Consider the following 27708-nt stretch of genomic DNA (forward strand, 5'->3'; position numbering starts at 1 on the left):
ATCCAGTCCCCAGTGGTGTCCCCCAAGGATAGCACAGGGCCCAGTTCGATTCAATGTCCCTACTGATGATCTGGGTGAGGCCTTGAGTCTACCATTAGCAAATTAGCAGACAACACCAAGCTGGGTGACAGTGCTGATCTGCTGAGGTGCTGGAAGGCTTTGCAGAGTAATCTGGGCAGGGTGGATCAGTGGTGAGACAAGTGGCATGAGGTTCACCAAGACCAAGTGCCAGGTCCCGCACTTGTCACAACAAACCCGTCCAGCTCCACAAACCTTGGCAGAGCGGCTGGAAAGCAGCTCAGCAGAAAAGTACTTGAGACACTGGTTGACAGCTGCTGAGCATGAGCCAGAGTGTCCCCGGGTGTCCAGGGAGGCCAGTGGCATCCTGACCTCTATCCGGAATTGTGTGGCCAGCAGGACCAGGACAGTGACTGTCCCCCTGTACTTGGCACAGATAAGGCCACTCCTTGTGTCCAGTTCTGGGCCCTTCTATTGGGGAAAGGCTTTGAGGGGCTGGAGTGTGTCCGGAGAAGGGCAGTGGAGCTGGTGAGGAGGCTGGAACACAGTCCTGTGAGGAGTGCCTGAGGGAGGGGGGCCCAGCCTGGAGCACAGGAGGCTCGGGGGGACCTTCCCACTCTCAGCACAGCCTGAACCGAGGGTAGCCACACGAGGGTCGGTTCCTTTCCCAAGCAACCAGCAACAGGACAAGAGGACACAGTCTTAAGCTTCAGCCTGGGGAGGTTTAGGTTGGACAGCAGGGAGTAGTTTTCACACAGAGTGACTAGATATTGGAATGGGCTGCCCAGGGAGGTGGTGGAGCCACCGTTCCCGGAGGTGTTTAAGGAATTTAAACATTAGTGCCATGATCTAGTTGGCATGGTGGTGTTCAGTCACAGGCGAGACTCGATGATCTCGCAGGTCTTTTCCAACCCGATGGATTCGGGGACTCCGCGCTGAAGCTGAGGCCTTCGCCGCCCCTCGGCCCCTTCCGTGAGCGCTCGCGAGTTTCCGACCGCCTCGGCCGCGCGCACGGCGGGGCGGGGGGAGCGGGGGGGGTGAGCGCGCGCTCCCCCTCCCCCCTGCAGCCCCGCTCGGTGCTTCCCGCGCGGGCCGCCCCGGGGCGGAAGCGCCGCTCGCGCCTTCCCGCCGCCCGCTCGGCTCTTTCCGCCTCACCCTCCGGGGCGCTTCGTTCGTTTCCGCGGCCGCTCGGCTCTTTCCGCGGAGGCCGGCGGCGCGCTCGGCCGTTCCCGCCGCCTGGCGGGCGCTCGGCGCTTTCCGTGAGCGCTCGGCGGTTTCCGTGCGGGGCCGGGCGCGCTCGGCGCTTGCTCCCTGGCTGGCGCTCCTCAGTCGGCCGCTGCCTGCCTGTCGCCGGGCTGGGAGCGCCTGTGTGTGTGAGTGACGCGGCGGAGGTGTAGTTTGACGCGGTGTGTTACGTGGGGGAGAGAATAAAACTGCGGCGAGATCCCAGGCGCGAACGAAAGCAGTGACGGAGCAGCCTGGTAACCGGTAAGAGGAGGACGGCGCCCAGCAAACAGGGGCGGGGGGGAGGGAAGGAAATGGAGCCCGGCGGGGACCAGGGGAGCCGCCGGGCGGCAGGACGCGGGGGCCCGGCCGCGCACCGCCCGCGGGAGGGGCGCCCGCCTTAAAGATGGAGCCGAGCCCTGCAACATCCCCGCCGCCGCCGCGCCGCGAACAAAGGATAATGGCGGATGGGAGCCGGCCCGGCGGCGGCCGCCACGGCCGGGCGGCGGCGGCTCTGTCGGCAGCCAGCGGCGGCGCTCAGCGCGGCGGGGAAGGGGCACCGCGCCCCCCGGCCCCCGGAGGAGGCGGCGGAGGACGACGACGAGGGGGAGCGGCGGCGGCGGGGGGCGGCCGCGCTCCCGCCCGCGCCCCCTCCCCGCCGTGTGCGCTCCGGCTCTCGCTCCCCCGCTGCCGCCCCCGGCCCCGCCGGGCTCCGGGGTCCCTCCCGCGGGGCCGCCGCGGCCCCCGCGCCCGCCGGAGTTCCGCTTCCCCGGCGCCCCGAGCGCGCCGTACGGATAAACAAACAGACTCCCGCCGTGATGGACACGAGTGCGTGGGGCGCTCCCCGGCTCTGTAACGAGAAGCTTTTAATAAAATCTGCGCTCGGAAGCCGGGGCAGCGCTTGGTCTGGTGGCTCGCTGTTGCTCCGTCTCCGGGAGGCCGCGCCGGGCGGAGGTGCCGGTCACCCAACACCGCGCTCCGGGCGGGACCCGCGGGCGCAGCCCGGGCCCGGCGCGCAGGTCACGTAACAGGGATACGGTTCCCTCTTGCCGCCCTGCTTCTCCCCGGTAGTATTTTTAACCCAAAGTGAACTTGAGCCAGGCTGCGGCTGGTAAATCTCGGTTTGGGATTTGCTTTTGCCAGTTTTCCACAGACTTGGGTCCTGCACAGCGAACAGGATTTGACCTCTATCCCAGCTTTAATAGCAAATGTCAGCTCAAATGCCTTTTTCCACCTTACACCAGCCTTGCCTTGCTGGGAAGCTTTTTCCCCTCTTTTTTTGCCTAGAATAGAAGACGGTGTTTTGACTTTGTTCTACTTTCAAATCCTGGATATCTGCAGTTTTGTGTTACAGTAGTAAGCAAAAACAGCGTGAGAGACTTTTTAAGCAAAGGTTGTTACACCTCTTAAATATGTACAGGGATAAGAAGTTTTAAATGGTCAAATGATTTTTTTTTTTTCATGAAACACTTCAAAATTTTTTGTTTCTTAAATATTGGAATGCCGGCTCACAATGTGCTTTTGGAATAACACCTGTCTTTTTTTTTTTTTTTTTTTTTTTCCCTCCCTGGGGTTAGAAACATGTTTCCTATTTCTGAAATAAAAGACTAGAGACTTCTTAGTAATATCATGTATCCCTGTTTAGTCCCATGTTGACCACCACTAAACACGATTTTAGAATACAGGAATTTTGAGACTCTACTTGCATTCTTTCTTCCTTTGTATCAACAAATGTGGATTTATACAGTAAAATACAAAGTCACTGAAATAGGTTTTGTTCAAAATGGATATTTGTAATTCACATGTATACTTCCTTGTATGTGAATTTCTGTTTTCTGTCACCTCCACCACTTCTTTTGAAATGAAGGCCAAAGATGCTCTACGTCACTTCACTGTGTAATACCAACATGAGAAGAGGGTTTCTAAACTTTAAAGTGATTAATAGACATGTGAGGACTTCAGTAAGCAATGTAGTTGTTGATAGTGATTAAAGAGAGTGTAATTGTTGGTGTATTTCATTCATTCTTGGTTTGATGGAATACATACTACATTGTAAATACAGAAATGGGACAGAAAACCCTTGCTTGTTGTTTTTTGTAGTTTTAGAAAAACATTTCATTTTATTCTATTTTGGAATGGAGTGGAAGACTCAGATCCATGTTTTCAAACACAGATCTCTTCATTTCCTCACCAGCTTTGTCCCCTCACAGGTCAGGGGAGAAAAAGGAACAGAGTATTTGGTTGTGTATTTGCTAAGCATGGCTTATATGTGACCTAAAATGAAATTGTTGCATGTAGTAAAGAAGAGTGTAATCATTTTCAATGCTTTAATTGAGAGAACACCAGTATTCAGATTGGTGCTCTCAGTATGGTGTTTGGATCTGCACTGAACAGTCTGCATCTATTTTTTTTTTTTTCTCGTAGGTTTGGTGATATGTGTGTGTACTGCTCTGGGTTAAAAAATTAAAGAACCAGTCAAACAAACAAAAAATCGAACACAAAAAACACCCCAAAGGTCTGAAAGGGGGAGAGGGGTTTGCTGATGCAGAAAATTTAGAAACATCTCATTTAGACTGTCAAGTCATCAGTCTGGCTCTTTCTTGGAAACCTGCACCAGCACAGCTCTTGCTGTACAAAATCTCCTGTAAATCTTGCTCTGCAGAGTAGCTGTTGTGCTGCAGTGAGAAGCAGCCTCTTGCCTAAGTGCAGCTCCAGCTCTGTAGGTGCATTTTTGATAGGAGACAAGGCCCCACCTGGGAATTTCTGTTGGCACAGTTTTGAAACAAATGGGATATTCACACTTCACCTCTATTTTTGGATCTCTGGAAGCAAGTGGAGATCAGTTACTCATGCCACACCTCTCAGGGCTTTTGTGCAGTGAGAAGGCCGTGTTAGCTTTCTGCCAATAATCTAACTAAAGTAAGTTTTATGGGATGTGACAGCAATCCTCCTCTACAGAAACAACCCTACCCAATTTCTTTTGAGCTCTCTGCTACCTGCCTCCATACAGCTGAAGTTCATGACAAGGCAGTGATTTTTTTTTTTTTTTTATTTACTGAACCAAAAATTGTGTTGCCTCATCTGCAGTCTGAGGTCATATTTCATAGTGATTATGAAAACCTGAGCAGCCTGCCATTAATCATCTATGTACATCTCCCAGCATGAAGGCATTGATACCTATTTTGTTCTTCAAAGCTTTTAGATCACTTGATTGTACTGCAATTAAAAAAGGTGAGTGAGAAGGAATACAACACCTTCCAGCTTTCCATATTTCTGAAACAGCCTGGTCAGCTGCACAGGAGGTGAAAATGTGCCAAGCTCTAGTTGGCTTTCAGGTAAAAAGAGCACTCAAAAACAGCCAAGAATTCTCTGCTGCTGTTTTTGTCTGGCAGTGCTGGATTTATAGTATTATGTGTCAAGTGGAAAGAATAGAAAGCTCAGTGTTGGAAGAGCCACTTGAAGGTGAGAGGATAAGAATTTGGAGGAAGCATGTTCCTGTTTGGATGCATGTATATGTTTACCTAACATGTACATACACACAAGTTTAAAGCAGCACTGATACTTGTTAGTTACTTGCAGTGACTTTTGAGTAGAGTGCAGAGAGGTACAGCATAGTATCCTAAGATAATAAGCATTCCTATTTTTGTCCTAAGAATATTATGAGAGTTGATATTTTTTTAAAAAAAAGACCATTAGGTGAAAGATGGAAAAATAGTTCTGGAGATAGGAGAATCCTGCCAATTGCTTTTCTGGATTTTGTTACTTTTCAGTTGTTCTCTGACATACTACACTGGTTACTTGAGACACAGTTGCAGGAAGCCTTACAGTGAACTATTTTGAACCTACCTTGGTTCAGGAAACTGAAGGAAAAATCTTTATCCTTGATGCTTTCACACTTTATGGAGGGGAGAGTTAAAGTGATTTGTAAAAATCTCTGATCTACTAAGTGTACAGTGATAGCCTGTTTAGTCAGTGAGGTTATCATGAAAACTCCTTTTCCCTGCACATGGCAGAACTAAAGCTGGGTTGTAATTTCTTTAAGCAGAAACTTTTTCAGATGGATTTCTAAACTTACAAAAGAGCAGGTAGCCTAAGAAATCCAGGAATTCTTGAAGCTTATCTCCTGGTTGATGAACTGAAACCATAGTTCCTCATAGCATTTTTTGGTAGTAATACTGGCCAAGGCATCTTCCATGTACTTTCCACTGCACTCTCACAAATGCTTGGGTGACTGTGGGGAGATGGTTCAGCTGTTTGAAAGGTGTGGAGCCTGGTTCATTTTCACCTGGATCATCCCTTCCCCTGATTGCTGCATGGCTGCACAGGAGCTGTACCAGCATAATCAGGGGAAGGGATGGGGCTGGAATGAGCAGGGAGATAAGGGCAGCTCAGTCAGCTCTGCTGCTAAATGGGAAATGCAGCCTATGTAAAAATTTTTAAATTTTCACTGTGTTTATAACTAAGCTGGATGACACAGATCCTGCTGGGGTTCTTCTTGCCACAGAGCTGGATCACTCAGCTAAGTCTAAGTTATTACATGTGCTAACCATGAGCAAATGAACATGAGCAACAGCTGTTCCCAAACTTCAGTATCATGTATTAAACTGATTTGTTCTGCTGGTTATTTACTTGTCTGAAACACCTTTTGAGTGTGTGTGTTTTTAGCAAGTTCTCTGTGCACTTCCTTTATTCCTTTTTTTTTTCATATTTGTCACATTTTAAGTTCGCCTGTTGCTGTTCACTGCAGCTCTTTGTTGCAATATTTTAATCATCTCTTCAGAAACTCTGCAACCCCCTGTAGATTTTGGATCCAGTATTACATGCAGTTTTCTTGTAGGTGCTACCCTAAATTTCTCATTCTCTGTGCTGTTCCAGTATGAATTGGATTTTGCTTCCCCTTGCACCTTTCCTTGGGCTTGAATGTCAAAATGTCTTCTCATCTGTAAAATCTCTCTCATCATCTTTTATACCCCATTTAATAATGGATGGGAAGCATTATTTTCTTGACTTTTTTTTTTTCCTGATGACACAGCATCTGGCTATGTGTAGCTGGCCTGGCCTCAAAATCCACTGGTGCCTGTCCATTTCTCCAAGTAGCATACAATATGACCAGGCTTTGTAAACTTAAACCTTTCTGGATTGTAGAGAGCTTTCCTTCTCTTGAAAAAAAAGCCTAGGACGTTACTGTAGGTGTAGGACCCCTGCCCTCATTGTGACACTCATCCAGATTTTCTCTTTGTACTGATAGGAAAATTCTGGGAGATAAAAGGAAGGGTAGGTGTGAGAAAGGGCACTGTGTACTAATGCCACAGTATAACCAACAAAAGTAATCTGTTGCTGTGGTTTGGTCTGAGCTGATACAACTTAAATGTGGCTCTCAGGAGACAGAGTCTTGCTCTTTCCCTCCTGCTCTTTCCTGTGTGGTGTTGGACCATCCCTTTACATTGTCTGTAGTGTTGATTGTGTACAAAACCTAATAACCCAGCTCAAGTCACTAACCCAGGAGAGAACTGTGCTTTTTTTAGTAGATAATTTTCTCCTGCATGAGTGAGGTGAATTGGTTGGTGACTGAGATTTGTTTGTGCTGGCAGCATAAACGCCAGTGCAGATTTGCAGTGATGGTAGGGGAAAGAAGAAGGGGTACACAATTTCTCCCTTCAGCAGCAGAGAGCTGTGTCAACAGACCCACCTTGGGGAATGGCAGCATATCCATGACTTGGAGCAAAAGAAGAACTGGACTCTGTTCATAGTGGCCAGAGCCACATGAGTTTGTCTTTGCAGCTAGGAAAGCTAAGAACACAGTAAGTCAAAAAATAAACAACAGCAACAAAAAGAACCAAACGAGGAAAGTTTCCTTGTTTTAAAAGCTTGGTGATAGCTGTGTGATTGAATTAACTGCTCCTTATCAGAGGCAGATGTCAGTCTTCTCAAGAGGTTAGATCAGTGTACCACTTAGGTACTTTTCATTCTGAGAAGCCCAGTCAGCAGGGCAGAATTATGTATAACGTCTCTTTAATGAAATATAAAGCTGTAGAAGGGGTCCAGGTCCAGCCCTTGGGTGCACATCCTGTCAGTGTCCCAAGGCACCTGGGCAGTGAGCTCACTGTAGTGTCACTGCTGCTACACACTGATAACTGCCTTGACCTGTCTTCCAGATTGTAAAATAATTCATGGTGGCTGAAACTGCTGGCCTGGAAGTTGTAGTGTGAAGTTAATGTTGGTGTGTAACCAGTGCACATTACTCTGGACTGGGGAGAGGAAGAAGTATGTTACCTGCTGCAAATAGCTGCTTTGTCAGCAACATGGCTGTTTGAAAAATACATCTCTGCCCAATCCTCAGAAAGCTAATGTTGATTATATAAAAAATACTCATCCTGTTTCCAGCCTCCCACTCCTAACAGGAGTCATCACAACAGTAATCAAGTTACGGAACAGAGGTGGTTTTTTCTGCATCTTTGTTGGCTTCCCACAGTCTTGTGACACCTATACCCATGATTGATTTACTTTGCTTTCATTGACAGGCCTGGCTGCAGCAGGGTAGACTGGGCTCCACCTTCCCTGTTCCTGCTTCTGTTCACAGTACAACTGCCTGTGAACTGGATCAGAGAACTGGTCCAGGCTAGGAATTAGTTGTGTTTCCTTGTCTGTAGTGCAAATTGGTTGCCTGGTCTCATTTACTAGACAGCTTCACAGACAAGTGTAAAGGTGTAAATAAGAAAGAATTTAGAGGAAACCAGAGCCTGAGCTGGCAATGCTGCCAGCAGCAATGCTTGCAAAACTGTCATTGCAGGAAGCAAAATGGAGATTTTTCTTTTGTGTGCAACACATTAATGTGAAACACAGATTCTGTTCCTTTCTCTTGTCCTTTCTGGTTCATCAGTGGCTCCCATTGCTTACTCTGGGTCATTGCAGGCCTTCAGCATTACCAGCAAATCACCCCCCTGGTTCTATGGGGACAGTCATGTTGCTCACAGGTAATGGAGGTCTTAAACTTCTGTAAAGTATTTGAAAAACATAATTCTTTCTTTGGAGATTATGCTCTTGCAGACTAGATCTGCCTGGCAGGCATGTGAGCCATCTTTCTCCTTTAAAAGGCTCTTCTGCACTGCCCAGGCACATTTTAAAAATATATTAAAAATAAACTAGAATCCATTTGCCTGATAACATTAGTCAGAATGATTTTAATACAGAGTTTGATCTCTGTTGCATTTCTGTTGGTTTTTAGGGAAAGGCTGGGTCACAGATTTCATTTTGGTGCGTTATGCAACATAGTCTGATGATCCTTCAAGACTAGTGCTAATAGACCAAGCAACAATACTTTCAATGAAACTAGTAAAGCCAGAGCAATTCTAGGATTTAAAAGTATTTCCAAGTCTAAGCTGTGGTTTAAGATGTAGATCTTTTGGTTTTAATGTTGCAGTTAATTTTGTGAATAGGATGCATTCAGAAATTTGACAAGGGCAAGGTTTGTAAGGAAATGCTGTTTTTCTTGTGCATACTTGGGCATACTCTACTGTAGCACTCCAACCTCAGAAAGAATTCAAAGGTTTTCACTTCCTGGAGGGCATTAAAGCAAAAAACATTCTATACTGCCTGTTAAAAATTAAACAAAGGTATTTAATAATATTAATAATAAAAACCAAATTATATTGCTTTGCAGGGTGGTTTTTTTTTTTGTTTTTTTCAGAGACTTGACTTGATATTTGGTAATTATCAGCTTTGTATGAATAACTCACTCTTACTTTCAGGTGACCAATTCTAAAGATACTTATTAATAAAACAGTTAAAGCATTGGTCTGAAACATCCTTTTTGTCGTGTTTTCTTTCTGAACTCATTAGATGTGTTCTGTTTTTTTAAAACAAGACTTTCCAATACTTACCAAGTTATAGAATTTCATGCTTTTGTACTGTGGGTTGAACTCTAGAAATACATATGTTCCAAGCATCAATCAGACTGAGTGCTGTTTGTTTATATATTTCATGTCTGTCAAGCTTGCAGTGTAAGTATCTCAAGTGATATTTTTTATGAATTGATGCTTTAGCCACTGACATTCAGAAGTGGGTTGGAAACATTAGCCATGGAGCTGTCCCTTCTCACCAGCAGACAAAATCTCAGCAGACACAAATTCTACCTAAAATGCTCATGTCAAGTTTAAGTGTGCAGCTTATAAATACCTGAGACTCCATGCTTGCCCTAAGTTCCCCAACTGATTTGATAGTTCTCTGCAACAGAAGAATGATGTGAAAAGGAGTGTGATATGTGTCAGTTTGGGATTCCAGTATCTGACCCTTTTCAGTGTACAGTATTTTGCTGATGGGACCTATTCTATTTAAACCTCAGGCTTATTGTTATTATCATTATTATATTATTGCAAATGGATGATAAAGTTCAGGTCACTAATTTAACATTTGAGACCATAAAAAAATCTTTAAATAATGACAGTTGCTCTCCTTCATTATAGGGTGGAAAGGAAACATTTACTTTATTCATGGGAAAGTCCCCTGAATATCTGGGACTTCCCAGAAGATTCGGTTTCAGAATATAAATTTACATTCATATTACTTTAGAGTGTCATATTTAATCAGTGTAATCTCTTAAGAGATTGTAATCTCTTAAGAACCTTTGGTCCAGTCTTGCAGTACTCTATTCTGATAAATTACATGTGTCTATTAATATTTTCACACTGTAAAATTAACAGAGATTCTGAAAACATTTCTTTGGAATAGAAAGATTTCAGGTAATAATAAACATGTTTATGTGGTTCTCTGGCTCTATCACATTATTCTATTAAATCATACTGGTATGTAATTTAGAATTAAGGAAACACCTATATGGATGTGATTCCTTTTTCTGTTACAGGTCTGAGATTACTACATGTTGTATTTTTGGCCCTTGGGCTTGGAGCACTCAGGTTAACCACAGGTGTAGGCCAGTGGATGCTCTGGTTTTTATTTGTATCTTTCTGTAAGTTGTTCCTGATCTGCTCTGAGCACCAAAAGAGAGCTGGGTCATCTGTATAGCTTCAAAGTAGCTTTAGCTTTGCTCACATAAGCATTTGTCACAGACCCAGTGACTGAGCCTGTGGATTTCCCTAGCACATCTACAGAGTGCAGGCTGTGCAGCAGGCAGTCATATATTAAATATCCTAATAGCCTATTGCACTAATATTAAATATCCTATATTAAACATTTTAGTTCTTCTTCACTGTAGGAGAGTGCCTCTGCTGAGCAGTCAGTCATCACTCCTGTAGTTGTTGGGAGAACAAGTTTCAGTAGCTCCCTCACCTCAGAGATAACCCTTTCTTTGATAAAAATGTTTAGAGGCTCTCCCTACAGAGTTTCAAGCTGCCCCTGGCTTGGAATTGCAACAGTTCTTCCAGCCAATGCCTCAGACCTGGAATGTTTAAAGGTTGCTTGGCAAGTGGACAGAGATCCTTACAGCATGACAAAAGGTTGTCAAAATATGTCATGCAGCATTGAGGTGGTTCTTACTCTGCCAGAATGAATGGTGAGGCAGTAAAAGACCATAAAACATAGAAGTGCATATGGAGGAGAACAAATGTAATATTCATCTGAATGACTCTGGCAGGTCAGGTGGAAATCTCAAGTTCTGACAGCTCTACCCAGTGGAAGAAAGGAACACATGCACCTTCTTTTAGATGGATCTTAGCCTGGCTAACTTGGCATCACTTTCTGCTCTGAATACTCCTTTAATTATTGTAGTGACAGTCCACTTATCTCCCTGTCAGTGGGATAGGAGATGGTCTCTTGCAGAATTGGCTCTCCTTTCTGTCACTGGGCTGCCTTAGCTCTTCTGCTGGAACACCTCATGTGTCAGTGTTTGAGGTGCAAGGAAGCGGCTGGAAATGTTCTGCTGGTTGACCAGTACAGCAGGGTACATTATTTATTTGGCATATCTAGATATCTGGATGGTAGGAGAGAACTGTTTCTGAATTCTCACTCCAGGTTCAGCCTGCCTCCTTCCAAGGGCTCCTAGATCTGCTCTGGTGTGGCACTGAGCCCAGGCTGGTACCAGCCTGTGCTGAGAGCAGCGTGTTCCAGCTCAGGCACAGGGCCTCCTTAGCAGAAAAGGTGTTAGTTTATTGCACCCATCTCTGTACTCCCGTTGCCCAGGGTCAGGCTGCATTAACAGGCTCTTAGATGGGTGCTGTTTCCATCCAGCAAGCTTTCACCCTGGGCTGAGCAGAACTCCCTCACTTGTCATGGTTCAGATCACATCATCCTTTTAATATTGCCACCGGACTGATGTGCTGTCACAGTTCAACACTGCAGTGAGAAGAGCAAATATGAGAAGTGGCTGTCTTCAGGTAGCTGCCCCCATCTGGGCTGAGGTCAGCTTCAAATCCCATGGAATCATGGATCCCTCACTTCTCTACCCACAGCTGTTTTGGTCAAAGGTAAAATGAGAATTTGATTAGGGCCAGAAATTAAAGCTCATTACAAGTGGCTGTTCTGATTATTGACTTGCTGGGCCTGTACCAAGTGCAGAGCCTCTTCCTTGAAGTTGTGGTGTATTCAGCAGGAGCCTTAGCTCCCCGACAGCATGATAAAAAATCATTTGGTGCCTATATTTTATATTGCATTAAAGATGCCTGCCTACAAATGATACTGTTCAGATACAATGTTGGGATGGATTTTATTAGGTAACCACCAGCCACATGTGATGAGGTGAGCCACAGTACTTACAGCAGTCCCAGGGAGAAAAGAGGCATGTATTTTGGCAATTTCATATGGTTTCATTTTTGGGGGGGAAGCCTACACAGTTGGTAAGAATTGCAAGAAATCTGCATAGATTGAAAATTAGGTGAGTTATATGCCCTAAAAATAATGTCAGAGAATAGATGGTAAGCTGTATTAAAGTGCAGTAAGTTAGTAACTGAAATACATTAATATGATATTGGCAATGAATGTGTTAGGAACGACAGAATGGGTAGAGTTCTCAGAAATCTCTGTGAATAAATTGGATATGTTGGCCAGAACATTCTTGAAAATGTCTTGCTTCTCGAAAATTAATTTTGCAGATCTCTTCTGGTGGGTTTTGGTTGTTTTTACTGCACTAATAAAGGTGTTTAGAAATAGTTACCACAATTCTGTTCTGCATGTTTAGGAGCACAGACTTAAAGCATGTGAATTAGTATTTTAATACCCTAAGTGCCTTCAATAGGAGCACACAGCATTTATAAATAGAACATATTTATGGATTATGTTTTCAATAATAATGTTACCTAATGACTTTGTAACCTTTCTGGGATTTGTTTTGACATTTTGTTTTGTCTAAGTGAAGTCTGGCAGTATTTTGGGAGCATTTTGGAAAGGGGAGGGAATAAGACAATGGAGTCATTTGTTTGCTTTTCACTGTTAATGTCTTAGGAAATGTTTGCTCTGGTGTCTCCCCTTGGCTGCTTTACTGGGCTCTGCTCATGTATTCACATAAGACCCATCCCAGCTATTAGATAAGGTTAGTAAAAAGGGGGGGCTGATTTATTTATTTATTTATATTGAACAAAAAAAGGCAGCGTAGGTTAAACTTGAATTACATTGCATGTACCAAATACTTGCTGGATGCTTTTGTATTTATTAGTGTAATTTGTGGTACAAGAAACTAAATGCAGTTAATAGCTGTCAGAGCCTTTTTTCCTTTTAAAAAGCTTGAAGGCAGAAATTCTAGATACTAGTACAGTGCCAGGAGTATGGAGTCAAATCAGGAGGATACAGCTGTGGAGAGGGTTCAATCAACTTTCACTCATACACCTTACCTCTGCCTACTGATTCACCATCTGCCTGGCAAATGTCAGCTTGCTTGAGCTATGCCAACACAGAACAAAATCTGGAGGAGATTGCTGGTTTGGGTGCTCACCGCTGTAGCTGTGAGATTGCATTTTTGGTCTTCTGCCCTTGTTTTAAAATCTGCCACGGCATTTTCTTTAGTAAAACAGAGGTTGAGTGTGCAACACAAATAATTTCCAATACTTTCATCACTCATATATTTAAATCTGGTGTGAGGAATGTTCACTGACTGTACAAGTCTAACTAAAGTTTTGTGGAAAAACCAACCAGAAAAGTTGGTTAAATTTAATTAAGGGTCTTGGTTGCACTTCTTCTGTGTCCTGTATGAAAATACTACCTTCTTCCCATCTCTTGCAGTGGCTGTTACAGGCTGTATTCAGTCAGCAGAGAGTTTTTAGACACTGCTCTCAGTGTCACATTGATGGGGACACAGGGTGGAACTACAGATATCACATTATGTTGATGGAATGATCCTGCTTTGTGTGAGATGTTTTTACAGTGAGATTAAATTTTTCTCTTATGTTCAAGATGAAATACTTTAACTTCAGTGACAAGAAGAATTTTTCCAGCTTTTTATTCCTCAGTTTGCCTGGCAGATTGCTTTATTGCAGATTATTTGCAGAACACAATCTGAAGACTCTTCTTAATTTTTGGCATTTTTAGTGGCGTTGGTTGTTGCAGCCATTCTTTTACTTGCACTTCACTTGGTTTTCCTGACCTCTGGCTTCCCTGACCCAGAAGCTGGTGTGATCATCAAATAAATGGCTCTGTGGAGAACCCATTCTGTGGAGTGCTAAGCAGTGGATTTCACATGAAGCAGCAAACATAGGCTGTGTTCACAGTGTGACACACAGACTGCTCACCCGAGGCAGAGGACACAGGGAGCAAATACCCAGGAGCAGTGGCAGTGCCAGCTTGGAATGACAAAGAAGATGTGGTATAAATTGCAATTCTTGTGCCAGCCCACTTTGTCATTAGTGACAAAGAGAGATAGTTATGGGCCTGTCTTGTCCTGTTAAACCTTTATTACTGGTTATTTGCAGTCCCATGTGTTAGCTGTAAATAAAATTATTTTTCTCTGACCATTTTCAGTCTGGCAGCCGCTGAATGGAGTTCATGAAGTGGCTGTTGAGCTGTGGCTAAAAGGGCTGCTGCTCTGCAAGGTGGCAGTGGAAATGTTTGCAGATTGCAGGTCAGTGTTCTCAGTGCTTATGCTGCAACCATGAAAGCAGTTGTGTAGCAGAGTGGTGTTTGATGATCTTCTCAGTGCTTTCGTGGTGCATCTGTGGCTTTATAAAGCCACATGCATTGAATACAGAATGAGTCAAATTCCTGAACTTTGGATACTGGAGCTGTGCTTGCTTCCTGAACAATTGTACTAGCACACCTGCTGTGAATACAGGGCTTGTGAAACAGGCATTGCCTCAGTTTCCCTTCTCTCAGCTGCTCTGGTCCTTCACTGCCATGAGCAGCTGGGTGACTGGATATTGCCCTGATCAGGAGCCTCCTGTGGCAGTAGAGTGACCTCTGAAGGAGTGAGCAGATGAGAGGCTGTGGTACAAGTCAGGCTCAGAATGAGCATGAGTCTGTTGGGTCTCTGCTCTGTGCTGTTTCTGGAGACTTGTTTTTCTTCAAAATCTGTGTGTGTGCTTCAATAAAATAAATGTAAAAGTCAGAGCAGGACTCCTCCCAGCGTGTCCCTTGGTGAAGCTGTGCTTGCTGGGCCTCCAGGTGTTTCCTGGAGGTGCACTAATGTCAGCTGGGCAGTAACTGTCAGTGTGAGCTTGAGCTTCTGACAGTCAATTGCCACCACCATGCTAATGAAGAGAGAAAAGAAGGGCTTGCAAGGAAAGGTTCCATGTTTTACTGTGCCAGCTGTCCACTGAAAAACATAGAAAGCTTTGGGGTGTTAAGGACTTTTGATTATGAAACTGGATGGGAAGTTTTATCTGCTTCAACAGCCACAGTGTGGTTTCATTCTTGGATTTGATGGTGTTTGGGAAAGGATCTCCACCTTTCTTTTCTCCAGTCTGCCTTGGGAGATGAAAAGCAGCCTGTCTTCAGGGCAGGAAAGCTCCATGGCCTGTGTGAGCAAGGGGAAACCAAGGAGCAGAGCCTGATCTTAAGGAGGTGTGCTAAAATTCAGGGGGGTAAATCAGACCGGAGATAGAAAAAGAAGTAGGGAAGCAAAATAGAGCAGACAGACCAGACATCCCAAGGGAAGGATACTAAGGGGTGAAGAAGATGAGATGAGAGCTGTTGGGAGACAATTCTATTTTATCCTGACTCTAGGCAGGTGGGAGGGGAGCTAACTAACAGCTCGTGCTCTGGGTGCACAGCATTGATGTCACTTCAATTAACTGGGATTACAGGAGTTAGCATTACCTGTAGCACCTTGTTCAGCATCCTGTCTTCAAGATAGTGAAGATCAGTAGGTACCTCAAAAGACTACTGGAACCTGCAAAAATCACATGGGATATAATCTTCCCTACTCATAAAAGCATTTATTTGATTTTTTAAAGATTAGAAATCAGTTTAAATCCCGACTCATTAGGTTTTTATCTTCCTTTTGGTTCAGCACTTTTTTGGCATGAAAAAAAGTACTAATTCAACATATTCTTGGATATTCTTTTTACCCAAGTGCCTGTCTAACCCATGTGTAAGTCCTAACAAATTTCTTATCAGTAGCATCATTGTTCCATTTATGCAGTACATGAAGTGTCAGTTTTCATAATTTTCAATATATTTTGTTATTTTTTCATTTTTAAATTTTAAAATTTGACATCTTCAAGCTTTGCTGGTTTTATAATCAGACAGTGCATGTTTATACTTTACTTACCCTGTTAATAGTTTAAATATATTTTCTAGATAATTTTGAAAAATTTTTCTCCTTTCTGGGATAAATAATAAAAATCCATCTAGTCTCTTCATAAAACAGGTTTTCATTGCCCTAAATACTTGCTTTCTCTGAATACCCAAATTCCTCAGAACCCATTTTTAATACAGACTCCCAGTCTCTGCACTGTAATCCTGGTGATGTGTAGGGTCCAGCTGCACAAATACAGGAGTTCAAGATTACCCTGTTTCTTGTTATTGTTGCAGTCTAACTCTGTAGCTTTTCTTGTCATAAATGCACGTCAAGGAGAAATCTGAAGTGATCTCTCTGCAGCAGTCCTTAGCTAAGTGCCCCTTCCAGCCTTGTGCTACTAAGGAGACAGGTTTATTTGGATTTTTCTGCACTGTGTGTAGTTCAGTTGCATTCTGCAACTGTTTGTTTTTAGTGGAATCTGTCTTCTTTGGTCATGGTGTAAATTCAGCTGGGACAGTTAGTTATCCTCTGCTGAACTCCTTTCTCCCAGTCTTGATTTAGCTAAAATAAATCCCCATCCTCAGCTGAATGTTTCACTGTTTGGCTCTTTGCTTCCAGAGTTTGAGATTATTAGTAAGTAAGTTATTAGGAAAAAGCATTAGTAAATATAATACTGCTGCCACTTTTGAACTAATGAAGAAAGCTGTGGTCTACAAAAGTCATGAGTTAAACCATCTCTAAGCAGGTAGTTTCTTCAGCTTTCTGGTGTTCAGAGTTCATACCCAGGACGTTTTAGGCAAGCAGTGTCTGTTTTTCCAACTCTGGTTGTTAATAGCTATTATTTTCAGTTAGTTTCATTTAGAATACTTGGTTCATTACTGCAGTAACTAATCTTTTCTCAAAGTATGTGCATGTGGGTGTCCTCTCCTGACAAGCTGGAAAGTAGCCTGGAAGCAAGGAGAAATGAGAAGTGTGCTCCCTTGGCTCCCATATGCTGTCCATGCCCTGGAGACTTGTTCCCCACTAGGACACTTTTCAGATCCCTGTCTTCATTTGAGAAGTCCTGGTGTGGTGCCTGCCAGGGAAATCAGTGCCAGGGAGCAGGGTGGGCCACTGTGAACAGGGCAGGAGGAATAAAAGGAGGGGGTGGCACCCACAAGAACAGAAAGATGCTGGGATACATGTCAGCAAAGCTTGTCTGGACTAGGGGCTTGAAAGCTTAGAAAGGAGATGTACAGATTGGCATTCATCTCTGTTTGTTTGGGAGGTTAAGGTTTCAAACCAAGCATCTTTTCACTGTAAATTGCAAGAGTAGGAATTGGCAACCTTTATTTCAGCTGTCATGGCCTTACCCATACATGCAACTTAGTGTGTGTGTTCTGTGTGCATGGTCCTGTACGTCCTGGCAATCTGGATCATACCCAACCGTTGAACTGTGCAGTGGCCAGTGTCTCTGGAATATGATGCCTTGATGCTCAAAAATCTGATTCCTCTTTTTTCCCACAAGTTTACTTGTAAAGCTGTTGGAATTCAAATACTGTGATGTATAAGTACAAGCCAAATTGAACCAGAGTCCTTAGAACCTATAAATAACATGAGACTGAGAGCTTGTCAGAAAACTGCAGGTCATTGGAAGCTCACTTCAGCTGCATGTGTCAATATGTAAATCTTGCAGCCAGCTTCCTGCACTGCTTGGTTCTTAAGAAATGAGGAAGTTCCTTTTAGGTGTTTGCAATTCATGTTGAGAATTTGGTTTCTGAAATGTTGGTGTTGTAGAAGAGGGAGTATCTCAAACAGTTAATCCTTTTGCTGATTACATATGCAAAAGATGATGCAAGTGTGGAAGCCAAGCTTGTAAAGACAGAGGACCTTTGCTGAATAGTGTATGAGAGGATTGGAAATTCTTCCTAGGAAAACATTGCATTTATCAGCAGGAATTTGGCAACACGTTTACCTCTGTGAACATTGCTAAATACCTGATACTTGCACATTGCATCCATTTCTAATCCTAATTCACTCCGTGCTGGAGTCACAATTTCTATCAGCAAACAAAAGCATTATTAGTGTTGCAGAATACTTGGATTTGTAGCTGGAAAGTTGTGTTCAAAAGTTCTTTGGAGAGACTTGGCTGGGAGATGTTGGTGATGTGAAAGATCTGCTTCTGAAATGGTTCCAGTGAGGAAGTCTTTCGACTGGAGTCACCATGATACATGCATGGAATTGGGAAAAAGTTGTTGATTTGCTTACCTTGGAGAAATATTAAAAATAATGGTAAAATTTAAAAGGGAAACCTATGGCTAGTCTGGTTTGTAGTTTTCAAAATACAGAATACTCAAAAGAAAAATGGGCATATAGCATGAAGGACTAAGTGTTAAAATGTGACTTATGTGTTAAAGTTGGAATAGAAAACCATGTAAATTGTTGTAATTAAGTCTTTAAAAGCTGTTTGGTAAAAAACATGTTGCAGATACTAATAGTGCATGGGTTTTCTTGTGTGCTTTTTGAAATATGAAACCCAGCATGGGAAAGACTTGGTTTGTAGTACAGAAATCTTGGCTAGAGAGAGAGGCATAACAAAATTCCACTGCTTAGAATAGTTTAATTTGCTTTTTAAAAAAATTCTATGTTTTCTTTTATTGTTAATTTTCAAGGAAAATCAGGTTTAATTCTTTTCCTTCTTTACTGATGTTAGAACTAAATATTTGATACTTTACATTTCGTTATTGACACACACACACAAACTCATTTAAAGGTCTCTTTCAAGAGTAAATGTACAGATTTTGATTCATATACACTGACTTGGTTTCTTTCGATGTAGGATGCAGTTACTACTGTGAAAAGCTGTTTTATCTTTCTTGATGATCAGTTGCTTACTGTAAGACATTTCATATTCAGGGTTGAAGTGTGACTCTGCTATTTTAGGCAGTATAAAAGGTATTCTCTTTCCTGTAACACTGAGGTATAGTTTGCATTGAAATGGAAGCTTCCCTGACTTTGTGTTTAAAATGAAATGTCTGGAGTTGTGGACATGGTACCACCACCTGTCTTGATGCTTCTAAGTCTTTTCCTCAGAGGGCCAGGGAAGGAGAGGGGCATTTTTGCTTCTTTCCACCTTTCTTCTGCTCTGAGCATCCTCTTCCTCCAGACCCCTTCCCAAAGCAGAAATGCTCTAATGGTTGTTTTGGACCACCTCTGAAGAGAGGTGTGCTGCCCTGGGGTAGCCAGAGGCCAGAATAGGTTGGGCAGCACAGGGTGGTACGCAGAATAAATGTTGTGACTATGGTGGTAATTCCCATTCCTAATATTTGGTATTTGGAGTTCTGTATAATACAGTAGCATTGCAGTATAATTTCCTTGCATTTTGAAGTTCTTTTTAATATCAAGTATTTTCATATCAGTACTTAAAGAACTGAAAAGTGATTTTCTCAGATCGGTGCAGAATTTAACAGGCATTGCACTCTGCCTACGTGCATGGTTTGGAAGTTATGCAACCTCTTTTTATAGAGTTGTATGTTCTGGTGATCTAGGTTTGCTCAGTTAGTGTCTAGAAATATCAGTGTATTAGGAGCTGTATATAATAAAAAACTTAGGTCATGGCAAACTAATGTGTACCTCTAAGTATAAAAACATTTGCAGTAAGGTTCAAGTAGAAATGGCTTCCATCATTTTGTATACTGGCTTTAAGATCACTGGGTGGAAGAGGCTAAGTTGCTGTGATGTAGAGCCATACACAGTGTGGTGATGGAAAGCACTTGCATGGAGATGTTGCTTATTTAGCTCAGGCAAAGACAACTGAGAACTGAGCGCCCAGCACAGGAACAATTGCTGTTGGATATCTGCAGACTGCAGCTGGGGGGAGAGGGAGGGCTGTAACAGGACATGTTGTCACCTTGGCACTGAGGGAGTGCCCTTCCTGACGTACTGACAGGTCTTTATTCCAAATTGCAGAGGTACTAGGTCATCAGAGTGCAATTGCTCGGTTTTGTTAGGATGAGCAAAATGCATTTTTTCCTGTTCTCATTGTTGGAGGAGACTGGACTTGTTTTTCAGAAACATTACACGCAGAAAAATCAACCTGAGGCAAACACCTGGCATGAAAAGAATTTGCCTGAATACTAATAATTTGGCAACATTTAATAAGCAAATTAAACCAGTATGTAGTAATGGGAATGCAGCTGCAGTGATTACTGCCAGATTCACCAAGAGTAATGGACTTGCATACCAACCCAGACTTACGACAAATATTGTGATTGTAGGTAACTAAATGACCATGGAATCTGGAGCAGAGAACCAGCAGAGTGGAGATGCAGCCGGTACAGAGGCAGAAACCCAACAGATGACAGTACAGGCACAACCACAGATTGCAACGTTAGCCCAGGTATAAAAATCATATAGTTTTACTTATGGTTAATATTTTTAAGAGGGATAATGTCTGCTCATGGGGCTGAGAGAGATTCTCTTGATACCATTCTGAACCACATGTGATGTATAGTTCTTATAATATTTGTCTTCACATTTTTAAAGCAGTAGAGTAGTAGGCTGGGTTAGTTCTGGAGAAATGTGTATGTGTAAATTGTGTAATGTTAACACAGTAATGAATAAAAATATTTCTAGTATTCTTTACCACAACCACACCACTGAAAGGTATTCATTTCAATACTTGTAATCTACTGTCTTGCTGTGTGTGTTTTCTGTTAAAAACTTGTCTGTAGTAGTCAGTTTAATTCTGAAGAAAGCAAATATGTAGATAAATAATGCAGCAAATAAAAAATTTTATCAGATGGGATTAATATTATGAGCATTACAATCAAGTGGAACAATCTGGCACTTGACAGCTCATGTTACCCTGTTGTCTCCAGAGTTGCACAGAATTGTTGGCAAGTTAGAGAGACAGTAGTAGATAATTTGTTGTCCCCAAATTATTTTGGTGAGACAAGAAACACAATCCCAGCTCTATCTCTGATTTTGGGTTTGGATTTCATTTTTGAATACACTGATGGTTGGCAGAAGCAACCCCATTGTATGAATGGCTACAGAATATGTTTGGCTCTCTTCTGTAACCATTTAATTTGAAAACTAATTGTAGTCTGCAAAGACCAAGCAGGTGATTTTGATCTCATAGTTTATGGAATTGAGTGTCTTTTAAGTGGCACAAGTGTTAAATCACTTAGTTTCTATAAATGATTAGTGTCTTTTTAAAGTCATTGCACCTTTTGGTAGTCCAGAGACTTCCAATCGAGTCCTGCCCTCTGTAGTTGGTACATTTCCATTCAAGTGGTGGTATAGGGATTGGAGCTGTTTAAATGCACAGGGTGATTTGGTTGGGTGAAGCTCTAGTGTGAATTTACAAGCCACCAGCTGCCCTGCACCAGCTTGCCTCTTTGGGCAGTTTTCTCACTATCTAACTTAGGCACAGGATGTAGGTGGTGTGAATAACACTTCAGTGTGAACTGAGTGGAAGTAGTTTATTCCTCCTGGAAAACCGGTTAACTGCTGCTCACTTGATGTGCTTTAAGGTTTAGTCCAGAGAATCAAGAATATTTTACATCTATGTGCTAACATACTAACCTCCAGGGAGCTGAACTTAAAAGTATGTAGTGGGTAGCATGCACTTTACTTGGACATAATTACCCCAGTACTTGAATGAGACTTTTCCAAGTAAGAAAACACTCTACAAGTATGGTTAAAATCCACGTGAACCACCATGTTGTCATTCACTATATTATCTGGTTTTTCCCCCAGCCTGTGCAGAGTTTGTGGAGGTGATAAAACAGTCTAAACATGATTCCTTGTGTTGTTCACATCAGTGTTATGTTACTATGATATTTTTAATTAATGAAGTGGCAGTGTTTGGCGTTAGGGAGTGCCCTCAGAGGCTTAGCCAAATCTAAATAATTATATCACTATAATTCTTCCATTATATCTTGTAAGGTCACCCCTCTTGCAAGCTTAGTTTAATTGCTGATTTTTTTAGTGAGTTCAGGGTAGCTTTCAGAGGCAAAAGGAAACTCGTCCCAGTTCCACAAGGTATGAGTCAGAGCCATGTGCGGAAGTTACACTCTGCTGTGGGCTTAATCCAACCACAGTGGCCTCCAGTTGATCAGCTTTGCTGTCTTTGCCAAGGACTGTTTAGTCAGACATGCATTATTAAGAAAGGTCACTTGGCAAAGGAATATAATTTGTCAGAGGAAAGGGCTCTCATGTTAATCTCAGCCCAGTTTCTCTCAGATGCAAGTTAAGTAGCACCATGTAATGCTGCATCTGCTTTCCTGAAAAAGGAAGGTAAAAGCAAATGCAAATTGGTGGATTAGGGAGAGACAGCTGTGGAAGAGAGAGGTCTGCATGTAATTCCCTTTAATTTTGTTGTTAAACAAGATTTCGTTGTAAGTGGTGGATGTTTATGAAAATTCAGAGATGAGCTATTGCAGCTTTTTGAGAATCACGTGTTCGCAGGGACAGCAGAGGATTTCCTTTTGCATCCTGTGCATAGCAGCCCTTTGAGATGAGGTGGAACAGCAGTGCAGCCCTTTCTTGCACTGCAGCTGCGTGGATCGAATTTTTTTAAATGCTCTTGAACCCTGGAGCATCGTTAGGTTTTCCAGACGTGGGTGTCTAGAAGAAAACTGGCGAGTCAGTGAGCTGTGACCTGGCTGAGGTCTGCCAGAGTAGCTCAGGCTTGCCTGCAGTCCTTCCCTGAGGCCATGGGGCAGGGTGTGCTGCACCCTGCAGCCTTTCAGGAGCCCTCAGCCCCAACCCAGGCATCCTGTCAGCAGACAGCTGGAAGTTCTGGATGTGCACTGGGTGTGGGCCCAGCCATGGAGCAGCCTTGGTGCATGACACTCAGCTACCCAGAGTAGGTCCTCTGACCTGCCAGGGTGAGACTGCCCCGTGTGTGTGGCTACTGCTGTCCCCAAAGCCCGAGCCATAATGTGCCATGCTGAGCTCATCAGTGTCTCCCTGTTGGCATGGCTGCAGGTCTGTGCTGGAGAAACACTTGTGTTTAAAACATGGGCAATTTTTCCTCATAGAAATAACTCTTGAAAGTAGAGTTTGTGTTGACCTGTTGCACAATAATCACAGTGACTGCCTGCAAAATACTTATTTCCACTGAAAATTCATGGGGTTTTTCTGTCTGAACACATGGTCAGTTTTCTTCATTTACGTGCACTTTGCCAGCTACTCATATGTCTTAATCTGTAGAAAGTGAAAGGTATGATTCCCTAAAAATGTTAAGTTCTTACATCTGGCAAATTCTTTGCATTTTCCTGAGTGAGAACAAAAATAGCTCCACTCCCATATGTTTCTGCCTCTGACTCAGCAGTGTCTGTAGGAGTGCACCCGAGTCTGAGCAGTATCCAAGTGAAGTAAGTGAAAGGTAATGATGTATTTGTATCAGGTTACCTCAAAATAGAGGCAGTTGTGTTTTTCTTCTTTTTGTCAGTGATTTTACAAATTATGTTTGAGCCTGCAGAAATTCTGCATTAGATTATTTTGTGAAGTAGGTCAGGTGCTGGGCTCAGGCAGTTCAGGGGGGTTTTATATGACGCTGAAACATTTGGGTCATCTGACTGGGGTCTAGAAGAGACATAGTTCTTTCACCAAAACAAATACTGAACTAAGGAGATTTTGCAATAACCTAATTCATGCTCACTGTCTCTTCTTTGCAGGTATCTATGCCAGCAGCTCATGCAACATCTTCTGCACCCACGGTGACCTTAGTTCAGCTGCCCAATGGGCAGACGGTTCAAGTGCATGGAGTAATTCAGGCTGCCCAGCCATCAGTTATTCAGTCTCCACAGGTCCAGACAGTTCAGGTACTGACATTTTCCTGGCAATTTCCCCCATATCTACCTCATTATTTATAAATTGATGGTTTTTCACTATTGTATTTTTTGTTTGCAAATGTTTCTGCTACCTTAATTTCGTTTACTTATTCTCTCCCTAAATTTTACTTTAAAAAAAAAAAAAAATCTTTGTTTCCTTGCAATGGATCAGAACAAAACATCATGGAATGCAAAAGCCATATGGTATTAATGTTTCAGTTTTCTTCTTGGAGTATTTAAATTGTAAAGAACATTCTGATGGGTAGATCACTGACTGTGGTCATTGTCTAGATAGAACACTTACATTGTGATGTTTTTCACAGGATGGCAACATTTCCTAAAAAGGAAGGCATTGGAAATGTCCTGTTAAATTTGATTGCTGTTCTTATTTACAGATCTCCACTATAGCAGAAAGTGAAGATTCACAGGAATCAGTAGACAGTGTCACAGACTCACAGAAACGAAGAGAAATTCTGTCCAGACGACCCTCCTACAGGTATGGAGGTTAAAGCAGAAGCATTTCTTGATGGATGGGTGTGTTGACATGGAGATACAAACAGTGGGATTGTATTTTTATTATTTTTAGATTTACCATGTGACTGAAATCTCTCTTCTATCATGTCTTGCAATTGGAGTATGGAATATATCTGTGGAATAGGATGCAAAGAGATAAGCAGGAGAAGGAAGAAACCTCAGCAGTTACACTCAATTAAGACAGAAGTGAGCTGAGAATATGCTAATTTCCACATTTCAGAAAATTGAGGTATCATTGTGATAGATGCCTTAGAAATAGCTTTAATGAATACTTAATATACAAAATACACTGAATCTTTGCAAAAAGGGACTTCTGTGTAATCTGTAGTCTGCAAAAAATTAACTCTACTGGCTTTCATTATTGCTGAAATGCTAGCAGCAATCAAACTTAATTCCTTTCTCCCATGAGACTTAAGGGAGCTGTGATGTTCCATGGCTCAGAGAGAATTTCTGCTTGAGCTAAATAGTTTGTGTTTAAAGTTAAGTCAGTATATGAGTAGAATGTAGTGAAAGGTATCTAGTGTCTCTTTCTCATGGCAAATACCTCTGGCAAAGCCAGCTGAGGTTCTCCTTCACGTGGTGTGTCATGTTACTTTATTAATTAAGCCTTTGTACAGCTTTTTGTGTCTGTACTAAATCCCACTTTCATTCTGAAAATATGCTAAATAGCATTAAGGAACAGCTCTGGGGTTCAGTAGGTTTTAAGTGACCTGTGAGTTCCTGCTGCTTTAGAAAATTCAGATGCTCCTTTTTTCTTTATGAGCATAGCCTTGGAAATAGAAGCTGGGCTGTGGGCCTGAGCATATCTCAACCATGGTACTTTTTTAGCACTTGGGAGATTGTCTGCCTTGTCCAGCAGCCTTCAAGGCTGTTCTGCCAAAGTTAGTGAAAATCATTGCTGAAGATCCCTAGCCATAATAGATCTGGAAATATATTTTTATTTGTGAGAAGCAGTGTTAACTTCAAGGCTGCCAGAGATTCCCTTCAGTCTGCTTCTGCAGCAAGACACTTGATTTTACTATATATGGAAGAGTGGCTGTATATGGTGAGAAAACAGAGCTAAGGAAACAAGCAGCAAAACTGAGAAGAGGGTGCTTGTGCATGCTGACTTCTCATTGAGGTGGACTCTTCTGCATGCACTGGTGCCACAACACAGCCTCTGTCTTCAAACCAGATTGTGGTGACACAGCAACGTTTGTTGGCTGTAAAACTTGTATATGCAGCTCAGACTCCAAGTTGGTGTTGGTTAGGTCAGGAAGGCTGAGCCAGACCACTGCTGTCTTTAGAGACTTCCCAGCTGGCATTACTCAGCCTGCTGTAAGTGACCCCAAAATAAGATAGGTGCAGGTATGTTCACAGGATTGAAAGCTATACCTCTTCCACAAAAACTCCTCTGTGATTCTGCCACTCAAGTACAGCATGTGTCCCATCAGTTCATAGCTCCTGTATTTGTAAGCTGCCACCTTATCCTTTACCTTAAATCCATTTTTATGATGGCAAAGGTAGGTTTTAACCACAATGTAATAATGACATGAGGTTAAAAAGTGATTTTTTTTTTTTTTTAATCTCCTTGGATTTTGTTCTTTATCATCAGCTCTCTCCAGTTTTTTTTCATCTGTTTCATTCACTAGTTTCTGATCTAACACCTAGATTGCAAACTCTTTGGATGGGAATTTTTATTTGTCCAAGTGGTTCTTCATACAGTGTTGTCCAGTGCTGGGGTTTCTTGCATGCACACAAAGTCAAAGCAGCAGCAGCAAAGCTCTGTTTGTCAGGCTGCTGAGCAGAATGACTGCCCTCCCCAGATAGCTTCACAGAGGTGTTCTGGCTCCCACAGCCTTAGGAGGCTTGTCTAAGAGAGTAGTGCTGTCTTGGAACTTGGGGTCTACAGCTGTGTTTGCTTTGCCATTGAGTTCCTTTGCCAGTCCACTGGAAAACATAAGAGGAGACTTACAGAAAATATTGCCCTTTACCTAAGGACATTTACTGCATTTTGCAGTGACAAAATAGAATATTCCAGCAGTGAAAAGGGCTTGAGTCCTCTGAGGAAGGACAGTGTTTGATCTCAGTGATGCAAATTGACTGCTGTGCTCAGTCTACAGTCATGTTCAGTGGGACCTGTAGCAGTGATGTTTTAAAAGTTTTGACTTTGGATAATTAGCTCATGGAAATCATGAAACAATCTGTTCTTTCCTTTACCCATGAATTTTCTCAGGCAGGGCATCTGTGAACATAACTGCGAGACTGTTCTCAAACACTGGGTATTGTCTCCCTGGCAGGTGTTAAATTATGAACTGCTGGCTCTCTGCAAGCATTCCTGCTAACTCCCTTGGTACTCAGCTCTCTGGCTGAGGTGTTTATTGTCTTTGAAATGGAGCAGTTCCCCCAATGTAAATGAGGAGACAGGTTCTGACTTTTTTTTCCCCAAATATTTATATAGCTGAAAGCAGAAAACAAATAAAAATGGATGAGAGAAACATGCTCTGAAGAAAAGGGAAAGGTTGTACTAGCTGTATCATGGGTTTTGACAAGCACAGCTGTTCTGTGCTGGCTCCCCTGCCCATCAGTGCTTGGCATTTTGAACAATCCTCTCCAATAAGAGTTTGAAGATAGTGTGTGGTTTTCATTCTCCACTCATATTTTCCTTGCTGGCTTGCTGCACTTCACAGTTTTCCCCAGCATTGTGTATCAGATAGACCATTTTTCTCCCCCAATTTTTATTAAAATCTCTACAACACACTGTCTTTGCCAGAAAAATTTTGAATGACTTGTCCTCAGACGCCCCAGGAGTGCCAAGGATCGAAGAAGAAAAGTCAGAAGAGGAAACAGCAGCACCTGCCATCGCCACTGTCACGGTGCCAACTCCCATTTACCAAACCAGCAGTGGGCAGTACAGTATGTAGTCTGAATTTCTCAGTGGTGCTAGTAAGTGGGGATGAGAAGATGAAGAGCTGTTATTTCTGTAACTGTTGTTTGGACTAGGACAAAGCAGGAGGTGAAAAAAAGATCACTTTATTTTGACTGTTAACCAGGCCTTTTGAACACATTTCTATTGTAAGTGTTTGAAAGGCTTGATTAACATTCTGGGACTGCTTGCCACTTGGTGCAGCTCATGCATCCTGAGGCAAAACAGGAACTAACCATAATGCTATTATAAACTTCTTCACTTCAGGAACTAGATGGGGGAATTCAGAAGTTTCTTTTTTTTTCTTGGCAGATCACTTGCTCACAAATCTGTAACCTCATCATTAGAAAAAAACGTTACGATCTGCAATTACATTTTTAGAAAGTCCTGAAAAAATAAGGTCGTTGACAACGTTAATATATGTCATATAAGTATATGTTTTCTGTGTTAGATTTTATAGACACAGTGTTCTGACTTGAAGAATGATTGAGGATATGGCCTCAAAGATAAGACACTTGCTGTCTCACACTAACCATACAGTAGGAGAGGTATACAACACATACAAAAGGGAGAAAGAACTACTTGTT

General features: G+C 42.7%; 1 protein-coding gene across 2 annotated transcripts in view; it reads left to right on the forward strand.

The window, feature by feature from the left end:
* Positions 1-1271: 1271 nt before the first annotated feature.
* CREB1 (cAMP responsive element binding protein 1) overlaps positions 1272-27708 on the forward strand; it is a 38350-nt gene continuing 11913 nt past the window's right edge. The window contains exons 1-5 of one of the 2 annotated variants that reach the window (XM_059853289.1): positions 1273-1506; positions 20116-20237; positions 23527-23673; positions 24078-24178; positions 26969-27111. In XM_059853289.1, the coding sequence (XP_059709272.1) occupies positions 20124-20237; positions 23527-23673; positions 24078-24178; positions 26969-27111 (505 nt within the window). In that variant the 5' untranslated portion in view covers positions 1273-1506; positions 20116-20123. Of the gene's footprint in view, positions 1507-20115; positions 20238-23526; positions 23674-24077; positions 24179-26968; positions 27112-27708 lie in introns of both variants that reach the window. The other variant, XM_059853290.1, reaches the window with a different exon arrangement.

Source organism: Haemorhous mexicanus, chromosome 8 (genome assembly GCF_027477595.1).
Source record: "Haemorhous mexicanus isolate bHaeMex1 chromosome 8, bHaeMex1.pri, whole genome shotgun sequence".
Classification (NCBI taxonomy): domain Eukaryota; kingdom Metazoa; phylum Chordata; class Aves; order Passeriformes; family Fringillidae; genus Haemorhous; species Haemorhous mexicanus.